At 45.0% G+C, this 27,547-nt stretch overlaps 1 protein-coding gene across 1 annotated transcript in view; it reads left to right on the top strand.

Moving 5' to 3' along the window:
- The window catches only part of LARS2 (leucyl-tRNA synthetase 2, mitochondrial), a 145,769-nt gene that overhangs the window by 35,387 nt on the left and 82,835 nt on the right, over positions 1–27,547 (top strand). Inside the window, exon 6 of the mRNA XM_043886184.1 lies at positions 18,483–18,572. Within this exon, the coding sequence (XP_043742119.1) occupies positions 18,483–18,572 (90 nt within the window). The remainder of the gene's footprint in view (positions 1–18,482; positions 18,573–27,547) is intronic.

The raw sequence follows: 27,547 nt of genomic DNA, 5'->3' as shown, positions 1-27,547 counted from the left end.
CTCCTTTCACTTTTAATTTGCCCCGTTGCTTACTGCCCACGTTTGATCTGCGGTGTGAGTCTTTCCTTCTGGCAGTTTTCGAGACTCGCAAGACTCTGTGTGTGCTCTGTTCACTGTCTTCCGTTGTTTTCACCACCTCTCTCGTGATTTTGGTCCCTTTGTTCTCCTCTACCTTTTGGGAGAAAGTCTACTGTTTGCTTTCCACATCACTGATTCTGTTCCTATTGAAGCAGGGCTGCTTTGTGTCGTTTCTAATGCCAATAATAATTCTGCTATTGTATTTTTAGATTAATTCTCAGTTTTCCTCATCTCGTTCAGTTCCCATCCTCTTTCTCAAGCCTCTTGGCCAGATACATTTCTTTTCTTCCTATTTTGCTATCTTATCTCCTTTCACAGACCACATATGTTCAGAAAATTTCTTGAGAATACAAGGCGATGCTCTTGAAAAGTTATCTTTTGCTTCTTTTAAATAAACCTTATCACAAGTTTGAAATGCTATGCTCTCCTTGTTTGTTTCAGAATCTTTTCATGGACCCCTGGTGGATTTTTCCGCCTGTTTCCTAAGTGAGGTGGACTAGTGTATCAGTTTAGAGATCCGTCAGCCTGAGGGGAGCAGAGTGGAAGCTCTGGTCATTCTCTCTGCTGCCTTTATTGCTGTCGGGGCTCAGGGGACCCATAGCTCCTGGGGCATCTTTCTCTTTGCTCTGATCTTTACCCGGGTGTGAGCTGCGGTCACAAGTGCCCGTGACCACGACTCCTTCACCTGCTTCTAAGGCCCTCCAGCCTGGGGTGTCCAGTCTGTGGGCTTTCCACTGCTCCATAGCCCATTCTCCCCTCTGAACTCACCCTTTCAAATTAGGGGCGCCAGAGCCCTGCTTCTCAAGAACCCAGTCTGTCTTTAAGAGGGGAAGATGCTCTTTGGCTTACGGTGTTTGTCTTCAACCTAATCCGGTCGGCCAAACTTCCTTGATGTTTCTGGGATGTCAGTGGCACCTCTCTTACTTCCCGTCCTGGTGCACTTCCTTCAGCCTCCATCTGTATGTTCTCCTGGTCATTTTTTTTTTAATAAATATGGCTTTCTGTCTTTCTTTATTTGTTTTTGGCCATGCTGGGTCTTCGTTGCTGTGCGGACTTTTTCTCTACTTGCAGTGAGAGGGGGCTGCTCGTCGTGGCAGTGCGGAGGCTTCTTATTGGGGTGGCTTCTCTTGTTGTGGAGCATGGGCGTCAGTAGTCGGGACTCCGAGGCTCTAGAACACAGACTTAGTAGCTGAGCCGCACGGGCCTAGGTGCTCGGCAACATCGGGGATCTTCCTGACCCAGGAACTGAACTGTGTCTCTCCTGCGTTGGCAGGCAGATTCTTTACCACTGACCCACCAGGGAAATCCCCCCAAGATGGTTATTTTAATGGGAATAATGGAAACAACTTTAGATACGTGCATTTTTTTTTTAGTTTATTTATTTTAAAAAAATGAAACAAAGATTAATATTTTTCATGATGAAAGGTACAATTCACAAAGAAGGTAGACATCGTAAACCATTAGACACCTAACAACAAAGAAACAAAGATACATAAAGCAAAAATCAAAATAAATATAAGGAAAAAGAAAAAAAATTAATAATCATAGTGAGACATATTAACATTTCTCTGAGAATCTTTTAGATACATGCATTCTTGATACCCTTTTCCCCAGAAACCCACCAGTGCTTTTTAATGGAACTTTTGCATTCTGATGGATCATACAGAGCAGCAGAGTGAGGAGGTAGAGGAATAGTTTATCTATAATTGATGGGGTAAATCTGTGCCATTTGCAAATAACAATCCTAATGTCTCATAAAAACTGGGTAGGTGGCATGTATGGATGTGAGAGCTGGACTATAAGGAAAGCTGAGCACCGAAAAATTGATGCTTTTGAACTGTGGTTTTGGAGAAGACTCTTGAGAGTCCCTTGGACTGCAAGGAGATCCAACCAGTCCATCCTAAAGGAGATCAGTCCTAGGTGTTCATTGGAAGGACTGATGTTGAAGCTGAAACTCCAATACTTTGGCCACCTGATGCAAAGAGCTGACTCATTGGAAAAGACCCTGATGCTGGGAAAGATTGAGGGCAGGAGGAGAAGGGGATGACAGAGGATGAGATGGTTGGATGGCATCACCGACTCAGTGGACATGAGTTTGTGTAAACTCCGGGAGTTGGTGATGGACAGGGAGGCCTGGCGTGCTGCGGTTCATGGGGTCGCAAAGAGTCGGACGTGACTGAGCGACTGAACCGAACTGAACTAAGTAGATTGCTAGTTGACAGTCAACAGAATACTTAAAAAATCAGATGGCTCAGAAACCTTCTCTTCCTCCCCCAGATGGAGAAAACCTGGGTCATGGTCTCATCCTTCCTCCTTCTGTCTGGATGGGGAATCCCTGTAGGAATGGTCCAGCTCTGGAGCTGCCTTCTCTCTTTCTTACAGCAAATGCTTGATTGTCTGAGTTAAAAGAAAAAGAAGTATGCATTTCTGGGATTAATACTTTTCTGGTGAGCCAGAACAATAATCACACGGTGCTTTTTAGCTCAGCACTGTGTTTCACTGTATCAGATGTTATTCCCCAAACAGCCTGTATCATCTTGATTCGGAAAGGAAGAAACTGAAGGCTGAATTTGAATAGCTAAACATCTCCTCCAGGAAGAGGAAAGAGGAGATAAAATTCCAAACCGTGCAGTGAGAGAGATCAGACACGTTGTTGTGTGTGTGGAGCACTTTCTTTGTGGAATCATCGGCAGCCTTTCTGGAGAAGGTGTGACCTGCGTTCTGTTTTCATGGCTTCAGGCTGTGGCCTTGGCGATCGTGCCCTGGTGCTCGGGCTGGCCCCGTGAGTTCCTTGGGACAGTGACGCTGTCAGCTTCTACGCTGTGTGGTATGACTCAGGCTGGCGATCGTGCACTGGTGCTCGGGCTGGCCCCGTGAGTTCCTTGGGACAGTGACGCTGTCAGCTTCTTCGCTGTGTGGTATGACTCACTGAGGCACGTCTGTCTCTGACTTTGACCCTGTGCCCTCCCGCCAGTGCTCTGGTGCCTGAAGCTGGTTCTGGACCAGGCCCTAGCTGTGTGTTTTGATTGGAGTAGGCTCTGGGGCCTGATTTTTATCAGGAATCATCTGGATAATTGTTTGGGGAGCACTTCCTAGGAGTTCCCTTCAAAACCAGCAAGCATATGAAGAGAAAAAAAAAAAATGTCCCAACCAAATGGAACTCAAAGTAAGGCCTGCAGAACCTGTGAGAGCAGGGCTTTATTAACTCGTTGTTGATGGTGTTTGCTGAGCAATCCCCAGACACTCATCCTTCAATGTAACATCAAAACAAAATGGAAACACGGGACTGGGCATCAGTGATATTAGGATGAACTTGTCTCCTTTGCTGGAGTAATCAAGAATTGACTCTTTGCTGAGTTTCTTTACTGTGGAGATCTTAATGAGCTTTTATTTTATGAGCAATCATTTTCATTGGATTTTAATTTTATTTATTTATTTTTGGCTGTGCTGGGGCTTCGTTGCTTCAAGGGCTTTTCTCTAGTTTTGGCGAGTGGAGGCTACTCTAGTGGTGGTGAGCAAGCTTCTCACTGCAGTGACTTCTTTTGTTGCAGGGCACGGGCTCTAGGGTGTGAGGGCTTCGGTAGTTGCGGCTCAGTAGAGCTGCAGCAGAGCTTCGGTAGAGCGCGGGCTCCGTAGTCGTGGCGCACAGGCGTAGTTGCTCTGCAGCATGTGGGATCTTCCTGGATTACGGATCGAACCTGTGGCTCCTGCGTTGGCAGGCAGACTCCTCACCACTAAGCCACCAGGGAAGCCCTATTTGTCACTGAATTTTAAGTTTGATTTCTTCCCATGTTTCTACGTTCTGTCTTCCATACACGTTGGTGCCTGGTAATAAGACCAATGGATTTGCCCAGCAGTCCCATTGGAAGCAGGGATTACTGCCCCCAAGACAATCAGCCGTTGAAACGAATTCAAAATGAGCCTCGCCCTCCCCACTGCCAGGTTCCCTGAAGGCCATGTTGGCCGAGATGGATGTGGGGTGTGGTTATCCTGGAGTGGTGGAAGAGACACATCAGAACTGGCTCTGTAAGAGTTTTTATTGGGACTGGCTTTTCTGATGTCAACATTTTCCAAGTTTTATCCACCCATGCTGCCCAGCCTCCATAAATTCTGGGGGCTGCTGAGGCATTCATGGCATCACATGCCTACAACTCTGTGCTTCTGTTTCTCTCTCTTTCTCTTTCTTCCCTCTCCCTGTCCTCTTTCTATTCCTTATCCTCATCCATTTTCCTTGATTTACTTGCTTTCCTTTTCCTCTTGTCTTCTCTCTCCTGCCTCTCTTTTATAAATAATTTTATTATTATGAAAACTTTGTAACCTACACTAAAAGTGAGAATAGCACAGACAACCCCCAAAGACTCATTACCCATCGTCAACAGCTGCTGCTATGTGACCAGTCTCATTTCATCTGTACCCCTCTGCTCTGAATGATTTTGCGACAAGCCCCAGACATCGCATAACCTCATCTGAAAAGAGTCACTATATATCACTAGAGGATGAAGGCTCAGTCTTTCCTTCTCCCTGCCTTCCTTCCTTCTTCACAATTCCACTATCACACCTAAAACAATTAACAGTAACACCATAAAATCAGGGAATACCAGACATTTTGCAGGCTTCCATGGATGTCTTATCAGTATTTCTTTTTACCGGGTTTGTTTGCCTGCACTTCTCCTGGCCTTTGTTTAGCCTTTTCTTCCCCACCCTCCTGTCATTATCATGGTTTGGAACCAGTACTGTCTTTTCATCCAAAACATACAGGCTCTTTGGACCATAGCTGCATGAGTTTATTTTCAAAGACAGCATGCTTTGTATGATTACAAAGTGAAAACTATTATTGCCTCAAGGCCCTGACTACCTTGGAATTTTATTTACAGAGAGGACTAGACATTTGACAGGAGGGATTAAATTCCAGGAAAAAATGAGGCTTCTGGGATAATAGAAAGGTACATTTTTAACAGTTTTTATTTTAAAAGAATTTAAAGAATAGCTTAAAACAAAAAGAACTTAGGGCAAGTGATCGCCTGAAAACCTGGTTGGGAAGATGCCAGTTGTGAAAGCTCAGAGCTCTGGTTGCCTTGACAACATGCAACCAGGCCTCGAAATGTTTGACTCTCTGAGTCCTCCTTCAGGTCCTTCCAGAAGTGAAGCCATTTGTCTGGTAGATCTCTGGCTCTGCATTACTTGCTGTCCCTCAAAATTAAAAAAAAAAAATTAACCTTCTTCCAAATGCTCTTCTGTCGACCGGGGGGAAGAGGCAATACCTTTGTTTTACCTGAGGTGAACCGGCAGCCTGTCTCCAGTGCTTTCATTTCGGGGAGGCTCAGTGCTGGTGCATAACGGTTAGTGTTCAGAATTGTCACCGTGTGTCATCACAGATACCTAGCACACGTGCAGACCCCGTGCACTGCTGTGCCAGCTCAGCACTTACCGGCCTAAAACAAGGGGGGAAGCTTCTGGTTGCTTCAGCCAGGATAGCGTTCTTGGACTCTTCAGCCCTAACTGAAGAAGGAGATGGCCTGGGGCAGCAGGGAAGTAGTCTGTTTTATCCTCATGCCCATTTGTGGTCATGAGCCCTATGAAGGATGCACGCTTTGGCTCATGGAGTAGAATTTCCCAATTTAGTGCTTGTTAAATGCTTCTTGGAGATCAGATCTTGGACACTCATCCCAGAGGCCTGGACTTTGGTGATGGGCCTTGCTGTTCACACAGGGTGGGCATGATCTGTTACCCCTCTGAGCCTCAGGTTCTTACAGTTATTAAAGAGATTAGCTCACACCTCAAATACTTCAGAAAATAAGAGTGCAAAGCCTCTTCCCCATGGCTGAATCAGATATCCAGGTCAGTTTTGCATGATAGCCAGTACAACTTTTGACCAGACAGGTGCCTGTAGGTGTGCAACACGAGATGCTCTATGCACATTGGGAGGCAGTGCCCACAAGACCTTGAAGATAGTGTTATTATTCCATGAAAATAACGAGGTTAATTTATGTGTGTGCTTGGACCAGTGGTTCTCTAACATTGACAAGCTTCAGTATCACCAAGAGGGCTTGTTAAAGCACAGATTTCTGGGTCCCACCCTGATGCAGTATGTCTGTGGTTTTGTTTTTCTGTTCAGAAAAAAAGGACCTTAGGAATGATTGTACTCCCAAACCTTATTAGGTAGGAATCACAATAAAACCTACCGTTAGTTTTTTCTGACATGTGGTAGAGCATAAATGAATAATAAAAACACAATTTATAAAAAAATAGGCAATGTTTTTGCAAATACAAGATTATTTTTATAACATTTCTTTGTGAAATGTGAGACACAGATAGACTTGAGCATAAAGCATGTACGTAAAACTTAGCACTGTATTGGAAGTGCAACCAGCCACCACCTAGGTTAAGAAATAAAACTTCGCAGCACCCAGAAGCTCTTTGGGGGCCCTTTTCCAATTGCAGCTCCATCTCTCCCCACTACCAGCATCATATGGAACTACTGTTCTGACATTTATGGTCATCCCTGCTTTGTTTTCAGTTTCACCACCTACCAGTGTTTTTCATAGTTACTTAAATGGACTCACCTATATGTGTTCTTTTGTGTCTAGCTTCTTAAACGCAACATTTTTAAACTCAGCGTTATGATCAGAGAATGTTCTCTGTATGATTTTTCTAGAGGAAAACCCCACTCCTGAGTGTCTCCCACAGTCTCAGTACTCTGCGACAGCAGCCTCACGTCTGACGCCAGATGTGTGTCCTCTAATGTAACTCAGTTCTGATACTGTCTGCGTGAAGATGGTGTCAGACCCCACAGGTTACACGCTTAGCCCTACAAGACAGTCCCCCTGCCCTCACTTCTTATTCCACCCACAAGTCCAGGTTGTTACCTCGACTTCTGACCAGCTGACTCTTAAGTCAGAGGTTTCCACAACCCCTCTTGATTAGTTTGCTAGCAAGAGTTCACGAATTTCACAGAATTCAGGAAAGCAGTCTGCTACTTGTTAGAGTACCAATTTATTACCAAGGACATCAAGATGAACAGCCAGATGAAGAAGTATATAGGATGGGGCCCAGGAGGGTCTCAAGCACAGAATCTTCTGTCCCAGTGAACTGGGTTGGGCCACTTTCCTGCATGTCACCATCCCAGAGGCTCATCAAGTCTTCCTGTTCATGAGATTTTATGTAGCAAGAATGAATTCCCTGACTCTCTATTTGAACTCCTCTGACACTGGCCTGTCAGAGAGACAGAAGGGCCCCTCAATATTGCTGGTTGGGGTCGAAGTCCAGAACCCCTTCCCCAACCCCTGTGATCTCCACTGACACTGCCAAGGTTGTTGTTTTTTTTTTTTTCCCCGTATATTAACTTGGATTTTATTTTTATTTAAGTTGATTTACAATGTTGTGTTAGTTTCTGTTGACAAAGTGATTAAATTATATATATATATATGCCTTCTCTTTTTATATATATTCTCTTCCATTATGGTTTGTCATAGGATATTGAATGTAGTTTCTTTGTGCCATGCAGTAAGACCTTGTTATTTATCTGTCCTGTATATAAAAACCTGGTGTCCAGGAGGAGTAGGAGAGCCCGGCTTTCCACTCCACCTCCTCGGACACCGCCCTGATGTAGGGACTGGGCTCCCTTGGTCTTGGCCCCCCGGGCTTGTAAGCTTAGACCGTCTACTAACCACTTCCTGATGGGGATAGGGCTGTCATTTTTTCCTGTGGTGTTGACTAGGGTAGAGCAGTAATTGTCTAAATTTTCTCTCTTGTTAGGCTGTCCCTTTCATGGTATTTTGGCTAAAGGAAACAGGCTTTTCTTCTTTTTTATTTTTTTGTCTGTACTCCTTGGCATTTCTGGATTACTGGCTTCGTTAGCTCCAATTCTGGGACTTATGAGGCATAAAGAAAATCTGTGAAACTCACCACTGTGTCATTCCTCAGGTGCTGAGGTCTCTAATTAGCCTGCCTTCTCTTCTCAATTTATCCAAGTCTGTGTTTGCTTTATACATACATATATATAACATTCAGGGTTTTTAGCTATACTTAGTGGAAAGAACAGGGAAAAGTGCATCTGTTCCATCTTCCCAGAAGAAGATGGCATATATAGTTTTAAATCCCCCCTTCTTCCTGTGAGATTCTGATCTGCACTTCCCTGCCCCTAGTCCTTCCCATAAACATCACTGGGCTACATTGTGTTACATATGACATCTTTTAGGCTGTGACGGGTTTCTACTACTCGTTGCTTATAGAGCTCGCAGGCAGCAGAACAGCTCATCTTGGGCACCACTGTCACTGTTTTGCATCCAAGGAATTGATGAATTGATATTTCCTCTTCATCTGGACCCATGCCCATCTCTAACAAATAGCCTTCTCATTATTCAGGAAACCTAGAGAACTCACTTCTCAAAAATATCTTTCAGAGGACACTGCCCTGTTGATCCTGAAATTTTCAAGTGTGTTGCAGATAAAATTAATGTTCTTTTCCTCCCAGGAAAAATGAAACAATGGTAGAGAGCTGGTTTGGCATGAATATTTGAAATACTGGCTTCTGCCCAAGTAGACTGATAACAAATTACAACTCATACCCATTCATCTCATCTGTAGTTGAATGGAGGGTTTTCCATTCCCAGCTGTCTAGTTAGAAAAGCTGTCCCTATTGTCTGACTGCCTTGATGAAATTCTTGTCAGCTGGCAAAGAACAGTTACCAAGCAATTAGGCAAAGTGTTGCTTCTTGTCCAATTATGGATAGTTTATAGAAACTTGGTGCCGTTTGTAGCAGGAGACAGCTTTCAGGTTACCATAAAAATGACAATGCTCAAAAAATAATGGCCAGGAAAATAGCAAAAGAGGAGCCTACTGGTCAGCCTGATTTCAGTTCAGAAAGACAGTGTGAGCTGTCTTCAAAACTGCAAAGACCATGATTTCCTTTTCCTTAACGCTCCTTCTCTAAATTGGCTTCAAGAGCACGTAGAACATGAACCTTTCAAATGACGAAAATTCAGCTGTAGCCCTAGATTTGAAAAACAAGACCTTTAAGAGTAAAATGCGTGCTCTGTAAAAGCAGAGTGTCTAGCATTTGTCATTTTCAGTTTTCATTAAATGCTCATTTTCAGGCTAAAGTTAGTCCTGAGATGAAGAAACATAATTACATACAAATGAGTTCTTAGACAAATGTTAGGTTCATGATTAATTAATTACCCTGATATTAACACCTGTTCCCTCAGCTCTGCAAAAAAGGAGGAGAACCGGGAAGGTAAAGGAGGCCCCAGGCAGAAACTCAGCCAGGATGGAATTTAACAGATGGCTGAAGGAAGAGGGATGAAAGGATGGGGCCAAGGTGAGGGGGACAGTGAGGCTGAAGAACCTGGGCAGTGACAGTCATTGTTGTTTAGTCTGACTCTTTGCAACATCATGGACTGCAGCACGCCAGGCTTCCCCATCCTTCACTGTCTCCCAGAGTTTGCTCAAACTCATGTCCATTGAGTCAGTGATGCCATCCAACCATCTCCTGCCACGCTCTTTTTCTTTTACGTTCTCTTTCCCAGCATCAGGGTCTTTTCCAGTGGGTGGGGAGTAACAAATAGTTTAGGAGGGAGGAAGCAGTGGCCATGTGGTCTAGGACAGGGACCCCCAGCTGGATCTGTGGGTGGCAAAGAGTTGTTGGGAGAGATGCAAATAGAATGGAATAAAGCAGAACCAGGAGAGGTCGGGGAGAGGTCTCAGCCCTGGAATGCCTGTGGGAGGTAAAGATGTGATGGATTGCCTCTTTTCTCTCAGAGACAAATGGGAATGAATGAGATAGGAATGGGAATGACCATTCAGAGAAACTGCTTAAGGAAAGAGAGACTGTGAAAAGGTTTAATGTAGGTGGCTCGAATCTTCATATTCTCTGACCCAGGGCCCATATGCAGTCAGTACTCAATAAATGTCCGTGGCATAATTCAGGGAGTGAGTGAGCAAACAGAGCCCTCAGTTGGATGGAAATTCCCTTCTCTTTGTTCTCTGAACCTCCGTCTTCTGTCACTATAGCCGCTTGTTGTTGTTAAGTCTCTAAGGATAAGGACAGGGTAATTGTAGACCCTTCATGAATGTTTTCTCCTTGATGAATTAAATGGGGAGAAACACAGAATTCTGAACCAGTGTTACACCATGGAGCTGAGAAACTAATCTCAAGCATGTCTCCTTTTGAAAAGCCATCATTTGTTTTTGATTTTGTAGAAGTCGCTAATGGAGATATATGTGGTTCTTCATTTGCCTCTAGAGGTTTGAAGTTTCTGCATACAGGTTTCTTAGAACACTCTGTTCAGTATGAATTGGAGTGACATTTCTCATGTGAACCCGTACTTGACAACATTTAATATGAATAAGCCAGACTGGTTACAAGAGAAAAAGACACTCTAATCTTTTAAAAACATGTTAACATTTAAGAAAACTTGCTAGGGCTTTGTCTCAAAGCTTTAATTTTTTTTTTTTTTTTTTACTCTGGTGACACTTGATGTCCTGAATTTTGATCTATTTGTTGCTTTAATGATTTATTGAGCATCTGCCATGTATACCTACTGGGCCAGTGTTGGAAAGGCAAGCTGACCCTCTCCAGATTCCTGGATCCTCATAGCACTTACGCATCCCATTTTCTAGATGAGAAACATGAGGCCCAGAGAGATGAGTCGTTGTCCAGGGTCACTGGCGAGTCCACAGCAGACCCACGGACTGAATCCAGTGCTCCGACCCCAGTCTTCAGCCTGCCTGTCATTCACTCCTTCCTTCCACTGCCCTTCACCTGCCAACAGGCTGTTTAGGAAGGTGGATAGAACCTGGGGACTTAAATAATAGAGCCAAGAAGTCTGTTGGGTCCTAAAAGATGGGGGTATGCTTGGCATGGAGCACTAGGCCGCTTTCTCATGCCCTTGTGGCATGGGCAGCCGATGGATCCACCCCTACCCTGTGGGGAAGGGAGCTGGATGATTCTTACACACCCGTGGGGCCCCTCGCATCACCACTGTCCTCTCACCTGTGTGCTAAGTGTTTGCCAAGTACAGTACCGCTCTTGCTCGTTACTCACAGGCAGAGGTATCTACCTGGCCCTTTACAGTCTTGTAACAGCAAGTCAGAAAGTGAGTAGGCCTGCTTAGGCCTCTTCCCCAGGAATTGTGGACCATGAGCCAGCCTCCCCCGTTATATTCCCTGGTGGTTCTGCATTGAGGCCACATCCTTCCCTTTGGAGCCTGGGTTGTTGGAACTGGTCATATGGATACATACTAGGTTGTCAGGGGCTTTCCAAGTGGCCGTGTGGATCCCCATTGTGACCTCAGGATATTTGTCTGTGCGTGCGTGCTCAGTTGTGTCTGACTTTTTGTGACCTCATGGACTGCAGCCCACCAGGCTCCTGTGTCCATGGAATTCTCCAGGCAAGAATACTGGAGCAGGTTGCAATTTCCTTCTCCAGGGGATCTTCCTGACCCAGGATCGAACCTGCATCTCCTGCATTGCAGGAAGATTCTTTACCACTGAGCCTCCTAGGAACTGAGCGTTGTTCTTCCTAAAAGAATATTCACCACGGTATTCCTTTATCTAGGAGTGCTCTGACCTGTTGCTTCTGCCTGATTTCCCCAGACCTCCTTGGAGCACACAGTTGAGTCAGTCCGAGCACAGCCCGGCTGTACTTACCAAGGTGCTGTCTTGCTGCCTGGTGCCCCTCTGAGCCCAGAGTCCTGGCTTCCAGTTGTTTCCGCCACCCAGAGCTGGGCTGCTTCGGGCGGGCCAGTCCCTCCCTGCAGGGTGGGGCTTCCTCCTGTAAAGCCGCTCTCACGGCCCCGGCTTCGCAGCTGCAGCCACCGAGAGACGTGGGACAGGAGAGGGGGGACGGAGGGCGGGAGGAGCGGTTTGGGAGCACGGAGTACCAGTGTGTCTAATGCACTCACGTGGCCTGTTTCTTGCTAATGAAGACTCCCAGTCGGGGCTGAGTGAGCGCTCCTCCTCTGCTTTCTCTGCCCCTGTCCTGCCTAAAGGCCCTTCAGGAGCCTCCAAGTGAGAAGTTAGCCATCCTCCTCCCTCCTTTTCCTGTGAAGCTGCAGGGGAGGGCCAGCCCACTCTTGTGGGTTTCCTGCAGCTTCCCTTCCAGAACCACGTCTCCTCTGGGAAGAGACTGAGCTCTCAGACAGTCAGGTATTTTTAAACAGCTGATCACAGAGCACAGGTAGTTACCTAACCAGGCTTCTGTGTCTGCTGGATGGAGGTGGGCTTCAGGTGATTATTTCTTGGTGTTTTCTTCTGTTTGTTTTGTGAAGGCAGAGTGGAGATTGACCGCGAGGATGAAGAGAATCTGTGTTGGGGTGGAGCTGCAGAACGTAGCGAGGATTTGAATCTAGGCAGGCTCCTGGGGAGACCCTTCTTAACACAGGACACTGTTTGCGGCTGGGGAGGGGCTTGTTAGAAATCTCACATGGACTAAATTGTTTCCTTAGCTTCTGTCGAAAACCAGTTCATTGAATTCAGTTCATGAAGACAGAAGGGCAGGACAGGGCCCTGTCACTCAGGCAGTGTTTGGGAGGGGGATGTATTTGGAAAGAACCTCTTTGCGGTAGTTCTCAGCCCTGGCAGCACATGAAGTTTCTGGGGGTGTGGTGAGACCCGGGCACCAGTAACCTCTAAAGCTCCTCTTCAAGGTGCAACCAAGTTTGAGAGCCAGCACTAAGTTTAGAGGACTCCGCGTGGGGTGGCCGTACACGTCCACTTTCGGCAGATTTTTCTCGTAAGCACCCTCCACCCCCACCCCTCCTTCTTCCAGCTCAGCAGGTGCCCCGAGCTGTGGACGGGAACCTTGAACCACCACCAGCGAGGAGCATCTGATGCAGGATATATGTTTATTCCTAAGCGGCACAGTATGAATCCTGAGGCTGATTTCCCTAGCCTTTAAGCTGTGCTGGGCTTTCACAACCCCTCCGCTTCAGAACGCGAACACGTGGGAAGGGATAAAAGGCAAGGCCATTACCACCCATTTCCTTTTGATCAGTTGCAGTAAAGAGCAAGTGACAGAAATGCACAGAAGAGGAATGTGACTACCCACATCTCCTCTGTTTACAAGGTTGGTTGTTTTGGAGGCAGAAGGCTCTGGTGAGAGTGAGAAGCAGGGAGATGATGCCTTGTCGCCAGAAACTCTGACGCCTGGCGGTTGCTCACCCTTCTTACTGTGTTTACTTTCCCGTGTATGGGGACGTCCAATGACTGACTTGATGAACATGTTGCCTCTGGTTTGGTCTGTTTCATTTTCTCAAATCCTGAGAGCTGACTTAAACTCTGTGAGGTTTGCAATGCAAATTACATGCACGGTGGCCTCTAGTGACGTTAGTAGTTCTGTGATCTGGGACCCATCACTGTCAAAAGTGCAGTGGGATCAAGAGACACAGACCCGACTGAGTCCTGCCCGAGCTGAAGGGGGTTCAGAGGCGACCTCGCTGCCTCCCCTTGAGGCAGGCGTTGCCCCCGGAGGCGGCTGGGAGCAATCTTTTGTGGATTTCCTTGCCTGGGTCCCGTGGTTCGGTCTCTCCCTCACGAACACAATCTCTTTTCAGTCCGAAAGCCAGTGTTTGGTAAGGGATGGTGAGTGCAGATCCTTCCGACCCAAGCCCACTGCTCTCCCTCCCGCCCCGTCCAGCAGCCCCATGAGGATATCCGCCGCCTCTGAGAGGGGTGTGGTGACCGAGCCGGCCTCCCTCCTTCACCACACACTCTGAATCAGCAAGGGGAGCAGCACCGTCAATCCCTCACTTGTGCCCGGCGTCTGCTTCACACGTATCACCACATTTGTCCCGAGGCCCCTCCGACGGGCCTCGCCGCCCCTCTCCCCTGGACACGGACACCTGACTGTGGCCACATGCCGATGGTGGTGCAAGGACCGGAACCCCGACACACGGCTGCCGAGTGGGTTGTCTTTCCCTTGGCTCACTCTTTCTCTCCCTCTCTCCCTGGAGCAAGGAAGGTCAGCCTGAGGTCCACAGGAGCCGGTCCCCCTCACAGACCAAGCACTGTTTTCCTCTCCGAAAAGGTCAGCTGGGCCTCTGGGACTCGGGCTTCTCCGGCCGTTGTCGAGTCACTGTGTGCAGGGCGGTCCCGGCAAGGCCGGCTGGGTTATTGATCTGTGCAGTCACTGAGGTGTGGGTGGCTGGCCTCAAGTGAGGACGTTTTGATCCTCGCTCGTGTTGAGGGAGTGTCACCTTCTCCGCTGGGCCTCAGCTTTGGCTGTGAATGTGCAAAATATTTCTAATGCTAAAAGCCAGGTATCGCTGAATGTAAAAACTGCAGTGTGGCGGAATGAGACTTGTTGAAATTCTAGATGCATAAATTTGGTCTCTTGGCAGCTGGGTTGCATTTTGCAGAGCCCAGGGGGTTATAAAAGTTGACATCTTTATATAGATATATGTGGAGTATGGCTGAATTGCCATTGCTTTTGGAGCTATAACTTTGAATTGCCTGACTTTTTGTTCTAAAAACAAGGGTGTTTTTGCATGGGAGTGGGCTTACTCGGAAAGCAGAGCAAGAAAGGCACAGGAAGGAAAAGGGACTTGGGACACAGGGAACAGGCCTCGTGTGAGGGCCCCGGTGGTCTCGCAGAGAAGTCTTATTTCCGAGCTGACACCATCCACAGCTCAGGGACAAGAACCCCTGCCCCCAGACAGAAGCTCCCCTTCGGAGGACAGGCAGGGCTGGTCCTGGACATTTGGGTGCTGTGGGCTGGAGTCCAGCGGGTGACCTTTAAACATCTATCCGTTCAACATCTCTTTCACAGGTGGGGATGAACTGATGTTGCATCAAGAACAACCGTGTGCCTCTCTAACTTCAAAATGGGAAATTTATTACATGAATTTTTTACCGATTTTCCCAAGTCAGACAGCTACTCGGAGGCATATTGAATGATTTAAATTTTAGATGGTAAAGTCAGTCGCTCTTTCCCCGTGAGTAGCATCGTGCACACCTAACAGCTTCAGAGCCGTGTCTGCCGGCTCCCCACACTTGCCAGGCCTCCCAGAGGGGAGGCTCCCAGAGGGGAGGCCTCCCAGCCTGGGCTCAGCGCTGGCGGGAGGACCGGCGGCCACAGTGAGCAGCACCCCCACCTGCGCCGCGCCATGTGCTCAGGGAGATGGGGTCAGCCCCGCGGGAGAGTTCCCTAAGCTAGCTCAGTCCCGTTTCTGCCTTTGCCAGGAACATCTGATCGCTTTTATGGACCGCCCTCCAGAGAACTGCTTGCTCATTCCTCTTAATCCGTCTATGGTTGCAGACTCAAGCTAAGAAGGTCGAAATCCTTCGAGTAGGGTTTCTCACCTTGGCGTTATTGACGTTTGGGGCTGGATAATTCTCTGTTCAAGGGGCTGTCTTGCGCTCTGTAGGGTTTCAGCAGCACCCCTGGCCTCCACCCGGCAGATGCCGTTCAGACGTCCCCCAGCCCCAGCCCCGTCACAGTTGTCACCTGCTGCCTGACCCAGTCACTACCTGGGGAGCAGAAGTGTCCCCATTGAGACTCGCTGCTCCAGGAAGAGGCAGGAAGACTTTTCACATCTCTGTGGACGCGGACCCCCCCAGAAGACCTTCGTCTGCAGGGCTGGGTTTCAAATAACCAGTTCCCAAAACATGGGAAAGGAGTCTCATTTTCTAGCCAGTTGACTACAGTTAAAGCTTTTAAGCAGTTTTATTTCAGAAAGGTACCTTTAATGATTTTTACTGGGATGAGGCATTAGAAGACTGGAAGCAGCTGTTTGGACTTTCTTGGCTTTTTGTTCCCATCAAGTCAGCAGAGCAGAGGGACGGAGGTTCCGGAAAGGTTCTGTGTTTCAGGAAATGCATTTCCAAGCAGGTGTCCCCCGGCCGCCACACTTAGTGTGGTTCCTGTGAGGCTGGACGTCCGCCCGGGCATTTCTTCACGGAGTGGCAGTACTGAGGGTCGAGCCGGGCCCTGTGTGCAGCAGGTGGGAATCAATGGGCAGGGGCGATGTTCCTGTCCCCAGGACAGGAACAGGACAGGACAGGACAGGACAGGTCCCCAGCCTCCTCTAGGCAGGAGGCGCCAGCATCTCAGGAGGGGAGACAGTGCCAATGAGGCAGCCATGTGTTGAAGCAGTTCTGCTGGGATTAGAATATCCATCCTGGAGCCATGGTTTTCAGGCTGTACTATTAGCAGTGGATGTGATTTTTTTTCTTCAAATGACATGTTTCGTAGAAATGCAATATATATGAAACAGGCGGAAAGCAGAATGAAAGATTGAAGGCAGAAGAGAAGGAGGGGTCCATACCTCCTACCCCCTGTCTCACCTTGGAGCTGACACTTCCCAAGACAATGCAGTTTGCATCACCCATCTGACTGAAAGTAGCCTAATATTTGGTTGGATAATGATCTTTTTTTTTTCCCCCTGACTGGTTCTATCATCTTTTTTTTCTATTTTAGATAAAAGCAGTTTTCCAAACCACAAACCTAAGGGAAGATTATCATGCTGTTCCATGGCTATGTAATTTTTACTCTCTGTCTATGAAAGCAGATCCAGGGGCCAAGGAAATATATATGTATATACATGCCTACATACACATATTCATTAGGAGTATTTTGATATTTTGAAAAATTTAAATATATAGAAAAACAGTGAAAAGAGCCCAGTCACTAGATTTAACAGTTGTCATTATTTTGTCATATTTGCTTCACCTGTTTCTTTAGACCTCTAATGGATAACAATTTTAAAAAGCATATCTACTGTAACAAGGTCTGGGACTTTTCCCACCACCTTCCCCTTACCCCCACCCTGTTTCCTATTCCAGTTCATCTTGTGGACCTGTGTAATTTGAGTTCAGTTTATGAAACTTCCATGAGGGATACAAATTTAATTTGACATTCCTATGTCTATTTAGTTTCGTTCAACATCAATTTGGGGGTGCCTTGCTGTTTCGAGACCTGAGCATACATGATGAGCAAAATGAACCAGACCAAACATAGCCCCTGCCCTGGGTTTTGTTAGAAATGGAAGTTCTTAAGTTGCTTATCAGGAAAATGAGTTCTGCCCCAAGCTTGCAGGGGTGGGGGAGGGCTGGCTGGTGAGGAAAATATGGGATGAGGATGAATTTGGAGGTTTGGGGGAGCGAACCCACCCACAGTGTGCTGGTCTGGTTCTTGTGTCACTGAAGTACTTTGTGTCCCATGCTCTTCAGACTCGATGTCCATGGCACCTCGGGAGCTGGTGTAGCCTGTGTGTGCTGTGTCTCCGGCGTTGGCAGGGGCGAGCTACAGTGTGGGCAGAGTTGTTAGACTGGCTGGGTATTCACTCCCTGCCTTGTTGGGGCGAGTGGAACCTGTGATCAGGGTTATTTGTTTCCTGGTGGTAATTACTCTGCTGTTGTTACAAAACAACGTTAAAAAGGACCCAGGAATCTTCCATGAGGAACATCACCCATGGGGGACAGCAGGAGTTTACCTGCCACCTTGCTCATTTCCTGCCACCCTTACCCTCATCTGGAGAAAGACTGGATCAATTGCTCTTTTGATAGAAGTATGCCTTCTGTCAGTCGTCCATGACAAATGAACCATCTGGAATGTCCCCTGCCCTGCATCCATTTCTCTGTTAGCTCTCCTTTGCAGTGAAACAAGAGCCCTAGGAAGGAAACAGTGTGACGATGTAGAGGTTTTTATGCTTATGACTTCCTCAACTGCAAACCTTATTGGTTAATTAATTAATTAAACCTTATCGGCTGGTTAATTAACAACCTGATTTTACAGATTCTATAGCACATGTGTTCTCAGGACAGAAAATACATTTTGGGAACATTCGATTTAAGCTTGGAAATACAAGCCAGGTGGTTTTTCACTAAGTTTATTAACAGTATTTGATAACGTTTCTAATGGGCCTTCCTAAGTAGACTCCAGCATGATTCACATAATGGGATAAATGGAATATAATGAGTCTAAAAGAGCTATCAAGCCCCAGTTGTATCTAGAAACACGGGTTTGTTTTCCAGTGAGGATCGTACCAAAGCTAGCAAATATTCCTCTTAAATTTTGTGATTGCTTCCAAAATGAACTACATTTATGAATTAGCTCCATGGCCCCCAAATATGTTTATACTGACAGAAAGGGGAGTACTCAAGTCTGTACAGTGTAATTCAACTGTTACTTGCATGCATGGGGCCATGCAGAAGACTTAAATCAAGTTTCTCATCGTTAAACAGGCCCTGGGAAAGGTTGCCCATGAGGTTGGCATTTCAATAACATCTCTCTTCCTAGAATAAATTGCTTCTTCCCTTACTTCACAAATCGATAAAAATATTATAGATTGATAAATATTTTTGCAGAGTGATTGCTTTTCAAAATTGAATTCAAAGGTGATCCATATGTTGGTAGAGGGAATGTTTACAGTGGCCCATACATAATTTTACCCCTCTTTGGCAGGAAATAACGACATGTTTACCAGATTACTACAAATGGACTCAGTATCTCTTTATTAAACTCTATGAAGCTGGACTGGCCTATCAAAAGGAGGTAAGTTAAAGTTTGTTGTTGTTATTGTTTAGTTACTAAGTTGTGTCCGATCCATTTGTGACCCCTGGCCCACCAGGCTCCTCCATCCATGGGATTTCCCAGGCAAGAATACTGGAGTGAGTTGCCATTTCCTCCTCCAGGGGATCTTTCCCACACAGGGATTGAACCTGCATCTCCTCCATCTCCTGCATTGGCAAGTGGATTCTTTACCATGAGCCACCCAGAAACCCCATGATAAGATAAGCCTTAGATGGTGGGAAATGAGAGAAATAGTATCCTCGTGTGGCCTAGAACTGCAGTGTCCAGTATGATGATGGCTATTAGCTGCACCTGGTTATTGAAATTTTAAGTAATTAAGATTGAAAAATTGATGCTTTTGAACTGTGGTGTTGGAGAAGACTCTTGAGAGTCCCTTGGACTGCAAGGAGATCCAACCAGTCCATCCTAAAGGAGATCAGTCCTGGGTGTTCATTGGAAGGACTGATGTTGAAGCTGAAACTCCAATACGTTGGCCACCTGATGCGAAGAGCTGACTCATTTGAAAAGACCCTGATGCTGGGAAAGATTGAGGGCAGGAGGAGAAGGGGATAACAGAGGATAAGATGGTTGGATGGCATCACCAACTCAATGGACATGGGTTTGGGTGGACTCCGGGAGTTGGTGATGGACAGGGAGGCCTGGTGTGCTGCGGTTCATGGGGTCACAAAGAGTCAGACACAACTTAGCAACTGAACTGAACTGAAGATTAAAACAGTGTTAAAAATTCAGTTCCTCAGTTATACAAGTCACATTCAGATGTTGGTAGCTAGTGCTGGACAGTCTAGATAGAAAACATTCCCATCATAACAATATGCTTTTAATCATTATGGTTTTTATGGGGTTTTTTGTTCAGTTTTCTCTCCTTTTCTTTCTTCTTTTAAAAAGTATTTTGTTTTTAATTGATGGATAATTGCTTTACAGTATTGTGTTGGTTTCTACCAAACATCAACATGAGTCAGCCATAGGTTTACCCCTCCCACTTGAACATCCCTCCACCTCCCTCTCATCCCACACCTCTAGGTTGTTATGGAGCCCCAGTTTGAGTTCCCTGAGTCAAACGGCAAATTCCCGTTGGCTATCTGTTTTACATGTGGTAATGTGTGTTTCCATGTTATGCTCTTCATACATCCTACCCTCTCCTTCCTACCCCCTCAGCCTTGTTCCTAAGTCTGTTCTCTATGTCTGTGTCTCCATTGCTGCTCTGCAAATTGGTTCAACAGTACCATCTTCCTAGATTCCATATATAATGCATTAGTATACGATATTTATTTTTCTCTTTCTGACTCACTTCACTCTGTATGACAGATTCTGTGTTCATCCACCTCATTAGGACTGACTCAAATGTGTTCCTTTTTATGGCTGAAAATATTTCATTGTATACATGTACCACCGCTTCTTGATCCGTTCATCTGTCAATGGACGTCTAAGTTACTTCCATGTCCTAGCTGTTGCAGATAGAGCTGCAATGAACATTGAGGTACACATGTCTTTTTCAGTTGCGGTTTCCTCAGGGTATATGCCTAGTAGTGGGATTCCTGGGTCATATGGTGGTTTTATTCCTAGTTTTTTAAGGAATCTCCATACTGTTCTCCATAGTGCCTGTATCAATTTCGTTATGTTTTCAATTAAAAAAATTTTAGAATCGGTATAGTGACTCATGTAGAAGGCTCAGTTTAGAATATCAGGATAACATGAATTTTCTTAAACCTTGACAACATAAAAAGTAATCTAGCTAACAAAAATCAGGAGGTGGAATTGGGGAAGAGAAGTAGAAGCAAGTGAGAGATGATCCCTACATACTTCATAACAAGGAGCCATAGAAGGAGAATTAGAGATTTATGTCTGTTTTTTTAAGTTGAAATGTAGCTATTAAAGCTAAGGATAAAGGTAGCAGAAACTAGAAGAGGAGTCTGGTTCGAGAAAGGCTGTATGACCATGCTCAGTATCTCATATATATGGCAAAGGGTCAGCAGAATCATCTAAAGATAGTAATCAGACTTAAAGTGGTACAGTTTCATTACATAAAGTTATAATGGTAAGTACCAGAAGAACTAATAAACTAAGCCTGCTAAAAGAGGAGTATTTTAATAATCACTTCAGATAATTATGAATGTCCTCCTTTAATACTATACCAAAACTCAACAAGTGGTGGGTTCTTAAAGGTCAGTTGCAATGTTGAATCTAAATATCACTGAGCTTTTTGCACCCTTGTTATATTAAGATGTTTTGGTCTATTTTACCCTTTGAATGAATGTTTTACCCTTGTGTTATGATTATTATGAATATAGTTTTGACCTGCCAACCCCTTGTAGTGGTCTCTGGGACTCCAGAGGTTTATGAACCACACTGAGAACCTCTGTACAAAGTATACAATCCCTAACCCACTCTCATCTTTAAGCTGAGGATATTGGTTGTTTAAAATACAGTGTTGTTAACCTTTTTTTTTAAGTATTCAGTCCCCATTAACATTTGGGATACATTGAAAGTGAGAACTTTGTGGAGTCAAGTCATACTAATCTTTAACCACTGTAGACCCTCTTGGGTCAGTTTAATTTCTTTAACACACTGTAGCTGTTCCTATGCCCAGAAGCTGGTTAGGTGAGGAGTGGTGAGAGAGGGAAGTACCTGTCCGAGGTGCTGACTTCAACAGACCTTGTTGTTGTTGTGTTGGACATATCGTTGTGTTGTTAAAGAATAATTTTTAAAAGTTAGAAACACGACTCCCATACAAATATAAAATGAACATGTGTCAAAGATTTTATTCAGCTCACTCATTAACAAGAGAACCAGCTGTATGTTAAGACTGGTTCAAATGAGATTTCAAGGAAGGACGATTTATAGAGTCCAAGGCATGTGAAATGTATTTGCTGATAGAATCAAAACTGCTTAGTGACCTACAAGGCATAAACCTAGTTTTGGGGAGGCTTTTCTGTGAATCAGAAGTCATTTGCATTGTCATTGCCCGAGAGTCATTTGTGTTACTCTCAGACAAAAAGCTTTTGTGTTGCTCTGCGTTGTCTGTAAGTTAACCCCTTCTTTGGCACCCTAGCAGAGTTGTATTGGGTTGGCCAAAGCATTCATTCATGTTTTTCCATACCATCTTATGGAAAAACCCAAGTGAATTTTTTGGCCAACCCAATAAAATGATAGTGAAGAGGGAATCAGACAAAGGTAAACATCCCTAGAAAATCAGATAATCCCTGGGGGATGTGGCTCTGCTAGCCAATTCCAGCTTGCCTTGAAGAAGCAACCCCTTTCCCTGTTTTTGAGTTTGGAATAATTTTTCTTAATAGCATTATTCAATATTCAGAAGCAAAAGGGTCGGAAGGAAATTGGTGGGAAAATCATCAGCTTCCCACTCTCATCAGCAGATTCGGTGCTAACCGAGCAGCCTGGCAGACTCCTTCCCAGAAGAGCCCAGAATGATCAGAATCATTCGCCAGACGGGTTCCCGTCTGGAATCACCCATGGGTCCCGGCAGAGGGATTATGAGATAACAAGCCACATTGTGTATCCCAAGTGATAGCAGGAAGGACAGACAGAAATCAAAGTTACTAGCACATGAAAAAGCCACAGCTAAGCAGAGGACATCCTGCAGGTAAAACAGATATAACTGCTCTTTAGAGTGTAAGCAGTGGTACACGGCATCAGTTAGATTAGCCAGTGTTAACTCTCCTCAGTTGCTTCGTTACTCTTTATACGGATGGGATATGAAAGAGCTGACACGTTAATATAGCAGTGTAAACAGTTCTTGCACAGAGCCCTTGGCTGTGTGATAGCCCTTTATGAGACACTTGATTTTTTGTGTGTGTTGTATAGTTAAGCTGACTCTGAATATACTGAATATTTACTGTAATATTCCTTCATAGGACACTTGCTTCGATCTTTGTTAGTGCTGCTTCGGTTCTAAGTACATCAAACCCAAGTAGGTAGCTTAACCCCTTCAATATTGGGTTGGAGCCAAAGCCAGTCATAAGCACCGCCTCAGGAGCTGAGTAACTTTTCTAAACATGGAAGGGGTTCCAGGAGGTCCCCCACTGCATGAGCACCACCGTGCTCCTGGGTCCGGATATCTCTCTTCTCCCCAGTTGTTTCCGAGTCAGTGTGACACACACGCACACCCCTCTAATTGCGCACCCCTGGGAATTCGGTCCAGTCTTCCCTCTGACTCCTTCTCTCATGGAAACAGCCTATATTCCTTTCCTGATGCTGCTGCTGTAACAAATTACCACAAACTGGGTCGCTTAGAACAACACAGATTCATTGTTTCACAGTTCCTGCGGTCAGAAGTCCATGAAATAGGTCTCACTGGGATACAAATCAAGATGTTGTCAGAGCTGCCTTCTTTCTGAAGGCACTAGAGGAAAATCTCTTTCTTGCCTTGTCCAGCTTCTGGAGGCTGCTCCCATCCTTGACTTTGGACCCCTCTCCATCCTCAAAACCAGAGCATCTTGAAATCTCTCTGACTGTGCTTCCATCGTCATATCTTCTCAGACTCAGACTCTGACTCTTTTGCCTTCTTTCTCCTATAAGAGCTTTTTTTCATTACTTTGGGCCCATCTGGTTAATCCAGGTTAATCCCCCCATCTCCAAATCCTTCATTAATCGTATATCTTCAAAGATCCCTTTGCCATATAGGTAACACACTCACCGGTTGCAAGTGACACGGGCATCCAGGTTCTGGGTGACGTAGGACACAGACATCTTTGGGGTGCACTTGTTCTGCCTACCACAAGCCTCTTCTCCCCGCCTCAGAGGGTCATTATGAGGGTTAAACTGGTGAATGCTTGTGGGGAGGCTGGGATGGTGCCTGGCACAGAGTACGTCCTTAATAAGTGCCCATCTGTGCATGCCTGTAGTTACCTAGGGTGATTATGATATTTAAATTGGAAAAACAAAAAGTTAAAAAATCCTGAAGCTTCTTGGCTCATTCTGAGGCAACCTGCACATGGAAAGGTATTACAGAAAAACAGTGTAGATTGTTCCATGGGTATTCATTTAGAAATACAGTGTTTTTATTGCTGGATGTTAATTTAAATTTTTTTGGTGTGTTCTTTTAAGTCACTAAATGACATGATCTTAAAAAAAAATCATAAAAAGAATGTAAACATGCAAACTTGGTACATTGTTTGAAGACCAGAGTTATCTCTAATCCAAGGTATTTTTCCCCAGGTAGATTTCCTTTTATTGGATAGCCATTTTCAACTTGGCTTTAAAACATGAAGCATACCAATACACTTAGGTTTCTATTCTTGGGGTTTATTTCAATATATAAGCTTTTGAAGTTAGCATAAGCAAGTTAATTTGATTAAAAAAAAATTTCATATAGCATACTTTGTAAAGCATATTTGGCAAAAAAGTTCACATATTAATACTTTTCCTCTAGTGGCATTGTCATAACCTGTTTTTTTCTTTTTAAATAAAGATAGCCTTAATCCTTAGATTCAGTTCCACTACAAGTATAAATGGACATTTAGGGGAGTATTTTAGCAGAGCATTACAAAGCAGAGCTGGAGTCTAACTTTTGTTCTTTTTTTTTTATGAATAATAAAATGAACACACGTTTATTGATCAGCCGGCTTTACACAGTAGAACTTTGTTCCTATCTTATTCTACAAAGAAATTCAATCCTTTCTTGCCCACATAAAAATCATATGGAGATCTAATTTTACTCCTAACAGAAGTTCCTTTAACAAAGGCCAATTTCTTCTGATTTTACCTTTACTTGTAGCCCATTCATAAGCTTCAGAAGGTAGAGGCTATGGCATCTTTCCTAAGTTTCCATTCCAGTTTTCATCTCTCTTCTGAGAAAAATCGAGTAGTGTTTAAACTGTACTTTCTTCCAGACTGTAATCCTTAGTGTAAATTATAATGGATTGTAATTCTTATTAATGCTAAAATATAAATTTGTTGACTGGAAAAAAAAAACATAATTCTCAACTTTTAGGTCCTGCTTTTTTTTTTTTTTCAGCTAACTCTTGTTCTTAACAGTCACTGTCCGTCAAAATGGTTATTTCCATTGCAGAAGCGAATCTGTTCTTGCTCTCATGGAACAAAAATATTTTCAGCCAAAAATATGATTATAGAGACTTCTTCTTGGGAGAACATTAAATATCACCTCTCTGGTTAAAAGAACAAAAATTCCGTGGATGTAGCTAGTAGAGAGAATAATGCCGTGTTCTACTTGGACGTTCTAGGGAACTGTGGAGCGCCACTTAATCTGTGAATTTGTCTTTGACTCTTGATTTCAGCAGCACCTGCTGCTAGTGCTAATTCACCAGCCTGAGCTACTTGAAGAAGCGTGGTGAACGAACAGGCAGCCTCACCCAGTCTGCCCCCTGGTGGCTCTGGAAGGTAGTGCAAGCAACAAGCGGCGGCCTTGGGAACTTTCCACCCCCCCACCCCCCTCCCCATTCTGGACCGAGTCCAAAGTCAGGCCCATTCTGGATGGAATAGAGCAAAATCGATTTTGAGAATTAGATCCTTTAATGAGATCTATGTGGTGTTCCTTAATTAAGTGAGGTTTTGTCAAGAAAAAAGCTAATAGTCCTTGAGAAAATCAATACCCTAAAGCATATCTCGCCAGCCTTTGGAAGCTGAAGCTGCATGGCAGGATACTCAGAAAAGGTCTCCAGTCACACGGAAGGAGAGCTCGAGGAGAAAGAAGCCAGGGAAATGATGGAGAGCAGCCCGAGCCTGAAGAGTGGTGCTGTGGCCAGGCAGGAGCCAAAAGCATGCTGATGGAGGAGGTACTCCCTTTGGGACTGGCAGCCGGTGAAGAGGGTGAGGGCCAGGGAGGCAGGCGGAGAGAGGATCCAGAGGAAGGAGAGGATGAGATGAGAAAGGACGAGCTTTGACACAGGAGGCCTGCTGGGGCGGTAGGCACCAGGGCAGCTGTGTCGCAGAGAAGAGGGCAGATAAACTCAAAATCAGGCTGATTCAACGCTATACATCACCATATTTAAAACAGACAGCTAGTGGGAAGTTGTTGTATGGTAGGGAGCTCAGCCCAGTGCTCTGTGACAACCTAGAGGGGTAGGACAGGAGCGGGGTGAGAAGGAGGTTCGAGGGGGGGGACACGTGTGTACTTATGGCCGATTCACGTTGTCGAATGGCAGAAACCAGCGTAACACTGTAAAGCAGTTATCCTCCAATTAAAACTAAATTTAAAAAAAATCAGAATGAAACGGCCTTGAGAATCCCCAGTGGACCCCATGGTCTCCCAAGACTCCAAGAGCCCAACAGCCAAGAAGGGGAGGGGAAGGGAGCGACAATGATTTAAAGTTGCCTGGGAAATACAGAGATAGGCTGTATTTTGCTCATAAGACTAGTTGACTGTAAGGAGCATGGAGTTAGCCTTGGAGGTGATAGAGATCATAATTAAGCTGGGTAGTGACCACAGTCAATGAAGTTGTCCATAAACTGTATTCTGTGGAGCATAACTGTGCTTGCTTAAAAATCAGGGCATCCTACAAAGGAAACTATAAGTAAGGTGAAAAGACAGCCCTCAGATTGGGAGAAAATAATAGCAAATGAAGAAACAGACAAAGGATTAATCTCAAAAATATACAAGCAACTCCTGAAGCTCAATTCCAGAAAAATAAATGACCCAATCAAAAAATGGGCCAAAGAACTAAACAGACATTTCTCCAAAGAAGACATACAGATGGCTAACAAACACATGAAAAGATGCTCAACATCACTCATTATTAGAGAAATGCAAATCAAAACCACAATGAGGTACCATTACTCGCCAGTCAGGATGGCTGCTATCCAAAAGTCTACAAGCAATAAATGCTGGAGAGGCTGTGGAGAAAAGGGAACCCTCTTACACTGTTGGTGGGAATGCAAACTAGTACAGCCGCTCTGGAAAACAGTGTGGAGATTTCTTAAAAAACTGGAAATAGAACTGCCATATGACCCAGCAATCCCACTTCTGGATATACACACTGAGGAAACCAGATCTGAAAGAGACACGTGCACCCCAATGTTCATCGCAGCACTGTTTATAATAGCCAGGACATGGAAGCAACCTAGATGCCCATCAGCAGATGAATGGATAAGGAAGCTGTGGTACATATATACCATGGAATATTACTCAGCCATTAAAAAGAATTCATTTGAACCAGTCCTAATGAGATGGATGAAACTGGAGCCCCTTATACAGAGTGAAGTAAGCCAGAAAGATAAAGAACATTACAGCATACTAACACATATATATGGAATTTAGAAAGAAGGTAACGATAACTCTATATGCAAAACGGAAAAAGAGACACAGAAATACAGAACAGACTTTTGAACTCTGTGGGAGAATGTGAGGGTGGGATATTTCAAAAGAACAGCATGTATACTATTTATGGTGAAACAGATCACCAGCCCAGGTGGGATGCATGAGACAAGTGCTCGGGCCTGGTGCACTGGGAAGACCCAGAGGAATCGGGTGGAGAGGGAGGTGGGAGGGGGGATCGGGATGGGGAATACGTGTAAATCTATGGCCGATTCATATCAATGTATGACAAAAAAATAAATAAATAAAAATTAAAAAAAAAAAAAAAGTCAGGGCATCCATCAAAGTAAGTGTTCAAAATGTGAAAACCCAGGAATGCCAGGTGAAAGAAGACAGACTATGGCTTAAAGGGAAGCTATAGGTTAGAGACTATTACGTAAGAGAGGAGACCCAGAGAAAGAGATTTGGAAGTCAACTCCAGACCTTCAAGAGGCCATGGGTGCTGTACACCCTGGACCCTATAGGCCCTGGATTTTGACCACCTATGGGTTTACCACCTGCGGAAAGGCCAAGACTGAACTCTGTAACTCTGTGCTTGAGATGGATCACGGTCCTGAGAAGAAACGAGACTGAGTACTTACAAGAATGCATCTTTTTTATATTATTATTATTTGGCTGCAGCAGATCTTAATTGAGGTATGTGGGATCT

Source organism: Cervus elaphus, chromosome 24 (genome assembly GCF_910594005.1).
Source record: "Cervus elaphus chromosome 24, mCerEla1.1, whole genome shotgun sequence".
Lineage (NCBI taxonomy): Eukaryota > Metazoa > Chordata > Mammalia > Artiodactyla > Cervidae > Cervus > Cervus elaphus.
Note: the sequence above shows the minus strand (reverse complement) of the source record. Positions and strands in the feature narration are given on the sequence as shown.